Source organism: Montipora foliosa, chromosome 2 (assembly GCF_036669935.1).
Source record: "Montipora foliosa isolate CH-2021 chromosome 2, ASM3666993v2, whole genome shotgun sequence".
Taxonomy (NCBI): domain Eukaryota; kingdom Metazoa; phylum Cnidaria; class Anthozoa; order Scleractinia; family Acroporidae; genus Montipora; species Montipora foliosa.
The window spans coordinates 4,316,404-4,319,780 of record NC_090870.1 but is presented as its reverse complement, the minus strand read 5'-3'; the positions used below and the strand labels follow the sequence as shown (position 1 = coordinate 4,319,780).

Sequence of the window (3,377 nt, the reverse complement as noted above, 5' to 3'; positions counted from 1 at the left end):
AAGTCGTCTCCTACACCCGCAGCGTTGAAAAGCGACAACCTGTCAATCAATTACGGCTTCGACCAATGAAAATCCAGAGTACGTTATCAGAGCGACCTGTTGCCTGGGCAACGAAAGTTGTACTGCATAGAAGATGACGTAGCCACTTTGACATCCGGGAAACTGGTCAAACCGGTTTTACAAGTTTGTGTGCAGGTGCTGTTGGCAGCACTTGTGACGTTTACTAATCCACTTGTGATGACACTTTTTGATTGGTTGCTTGTCAGTGGGTAATTGTCGATGGGCTCTGAGAGGCTTTCAAAACAATTGGCTGTAATGTTGCCTTGTAACAAACAAAGAAATAGCCGAGAATTGTGCTCCTATCACTTAAGTAACAATGTAGGAATTAGAGAAGGGGGTGTAGCTCTGGTCATGTACCATATGGTACCTTCTTCACGGTGTATGAAAAAAAGGTGATTCCCCTCTTTTAATTGTCAGTTGCATTCCCTTCAATTATTGAATATTGGTAGAAAGCTACACATTCGGCCATGCTGCACTGCATTAACCCGATTGTTCAAGGTGTCCCCATCTAACCAGTGTTTCTCGCTAGCGTGTAATGTACACTTCTCTGGGCGAGCGCAAAGCCTATACAAGTATTCATTTCGCTAAAATTCCAGCATTCTTCTGATGTCTGGTTGCGAGGTTGAGAATAAGCACAAGACATCCGGATTAGACTAGAATTGAAAGTTAAAAAAAAAAGACAAAATCGGCAAGTAAATTTATGCTAAATGCCTTATCAGCGAACAAACAATAATTTATTATTATTTCCTGTCAGTGATATTTCACGCGTGATTGATTACTTCTCATCAAACAAAAAATCGTTGAGTTCAAAAATCTGTACTTCGTGAAATGTTAGGAAAAGATAGTATGGTTTGCCAAGGTTGATTGTAGAAAAGAAGCATCTACAAATGTTTCGCTAATAGAAAGATGCGGATCATATTGCTATTGTGCAAGCTAAAATAAACAGTGTTTCCAATGTGATACGAGAAACATGACAGCAATTGTTGACAAGAAACTGGGCCACATCTGAAAAAGTGGTTGTATGAGTCAAGTTGAACGTTTGACAAAGGAAATGTGGAAAAACAAAACCAACATTCGCCGAATGGTTGCCGACTTTAAAAGTTCATACTGTTTCTTACAAATCTTGGTAATTTTGAGAGTTGATGTGATAATTAATAAATAAAAATGGAATGAGTTTAAGACTGATAACTTAATTTCTGCCAAAAAAATCATTGCATGTCTAAGAAACCAACACCAAAACAAACGTTTCATTTGAATCATTCACAATATTACAATCTGATAAAGGCAAAACTAAAATATCTATTTTTACATTTAAATATAAACAATGGATTTCTGCACCTCACAAAATAAAAACTGCTCTCCCTCTAACCAAGACTTTATTGGTGATGACCACTGTTAACCAACAATTCTTACCACTATGGTCAGTACTTTAATATCATACAAAATCACTCTGTCTTTTTATTGGAAATGGGATAACAATATGTCTGAAAATTTCCAGAAACTACAGGTTTCATTGATCTGTAGGTTTTTTGCCACTTGAATGCACCACTTTTGGCTAAAAATTAAAACAAATCAGAAAATTGCCAAACTATTCACATTATAATAATTTATTTCCACACTGTTAACATCACATCTTCTTTTTCATCACATGAAACTAATACTATCATGTTAACACCTAGTTTTCGTTATAATGAACCTGTACAAAATATGACTTGTATAATCATGAAAATAATGGCATCATTGATAACTCATCTAAATGACACTATCATATTGTGATAGCTGTTTTTAATTTTTCTCAAGAAATCCTTCTAAAAAAACAAAATGAATGAGCTTATGGCAATTAAAAGCTTTCTGATGGTACAACGTAGGAATTCCAATGCCCAGTAAAAAATTCTGTCATTTTGTCTAATGCACCTATCATACCCATTCTGACCCTAGAGTCCACATTTCAATCAATGGTTTTGTTTTTCAATGCTGCTAATTGCTGTAATAGACTGCATCAAAGATCCTGAGATGTGATTGGTAGATTTCAATCCACTTTGTCAAATTTTGGTTTGATCAAAGGAGTGAGTACAAAGACAAAACAGTTGTTTGAAAGTTTAACCTTAAGTCTATATGAACTATGCAAGTGAATACTCTGTAATGTGCAATAATAATTATTGGTGGTAGTTTGATTTCAAATCATCACAAAGGTAGAATGTTTCCTGTTTGAGTGTCCATTTTGGAGCCACCATGTACTCAATTATTGTCCATCTGATAATGGTATACAGAGTTCGGCCATGTGGGACCAGGAATATTATGATGTCACCCACATTAAGAAGTGGCTATTGACATGCCACATTGGCAGCTTCCACAAGCCGAATATTGGTCACTTCAGCTTGTTAACTTCCAAGAGATGCTCGCCAAATGATTTCCAGGACTTGGGCATACAGTAGGAATATCTTGCCACTTTCTTGTAGACATTAGCTACATCATGCTGCTTGGTCCTGGTGGAGGAAATGTTGTCAACAATCCTGTTGATTTGACAGCTGCCTGCCTTGGAGGGCTTAAACCACCAACCCACTGGGAAAAGGAAAAAACACCAAGTATTATTGTAATCCAAACTACTTGAACCCTTTTGTCTTTAGTTACTGTACATCAAACAGGGTAGACACAGAGATGAAAGGAATAAACTTTCACTATGAATTGGCTCATTCCACTTTTTATTGAAAATACAGTTCACCAAAACTAATAGTTTGTTAAAACGCTCTTAATTTAAAGAACATCAAATTTTGTTCCGGAATGCATTCAGTTATTTTTAAATGCATTGTATTGGCAGCCAAAGACGTCATATTCACATCTACCCATTAGAAATTAAAAATAACAATAACAACAATGAAAGTGATAATTACAATGAGACTGATATAAATATAATAAACGACAACAATATTATTATACACAGAATATCACTGGTCAATGATGAATGCAAAAATAGGTTACCCAACATTAGGAATTGTGTTCTCCCAACATTGAATGCAATCTATTACATGTACATTGTTCGTAATATTGATAGCATTCTGGTACCATCAAAAATGGTTTATTTACGAACAAAAGACTTACCTCAAGGAGCCTGTGTTCCTGCATTTGCCCAGCTTGCATGTGACCTTGGAAGATAAGAATCAGTGTTATTTGATACAATCATTATAATTTAGGACAGTACTGCAAAACAAAAGAAAAAAAAAAAACAACTTACAGATTTAACATTTAATCTGTCTGATGCCAGACAATTTCATTTGTCAATGAAGAACCCCTTTGGGGTGAACACTAACTTTCCCTCC

At 35.7% G+C, this 3,377-nt stretch overlaps 1 protein-coding gene across 1 annotated transcript in view; it reads right to left on the bottom strand.

Annotated features, from left to right (window-relative positions):
* Positions 1-1,649: 1,649 nt before the first annotated feature.
* LOC137992141 (MAU2 chromatid cohesion factor homolog) overlaps positions 1,650-3,377 on the bottom strand; it is a 26,641-nt gene continuing 24,913 nt past the window's right edge. The window contains exons 20-21 of the mRNA XM_068837272.1: positions 3,160-3,203; positions 1,650-2,622 (exon numbers count right to left, since the gene is read on the bottom strand). Coding sequence (XP_068693373.1) covers positions 2,527-2,622; positions 3,160-3,203 — 140 coding nt within the window. The 3' untranslated portion in view covers positions 1,650-2,526. The remainder of the gene's footprint in view (positions 2,623-3,159; positions 3,204-3,377) is intronic.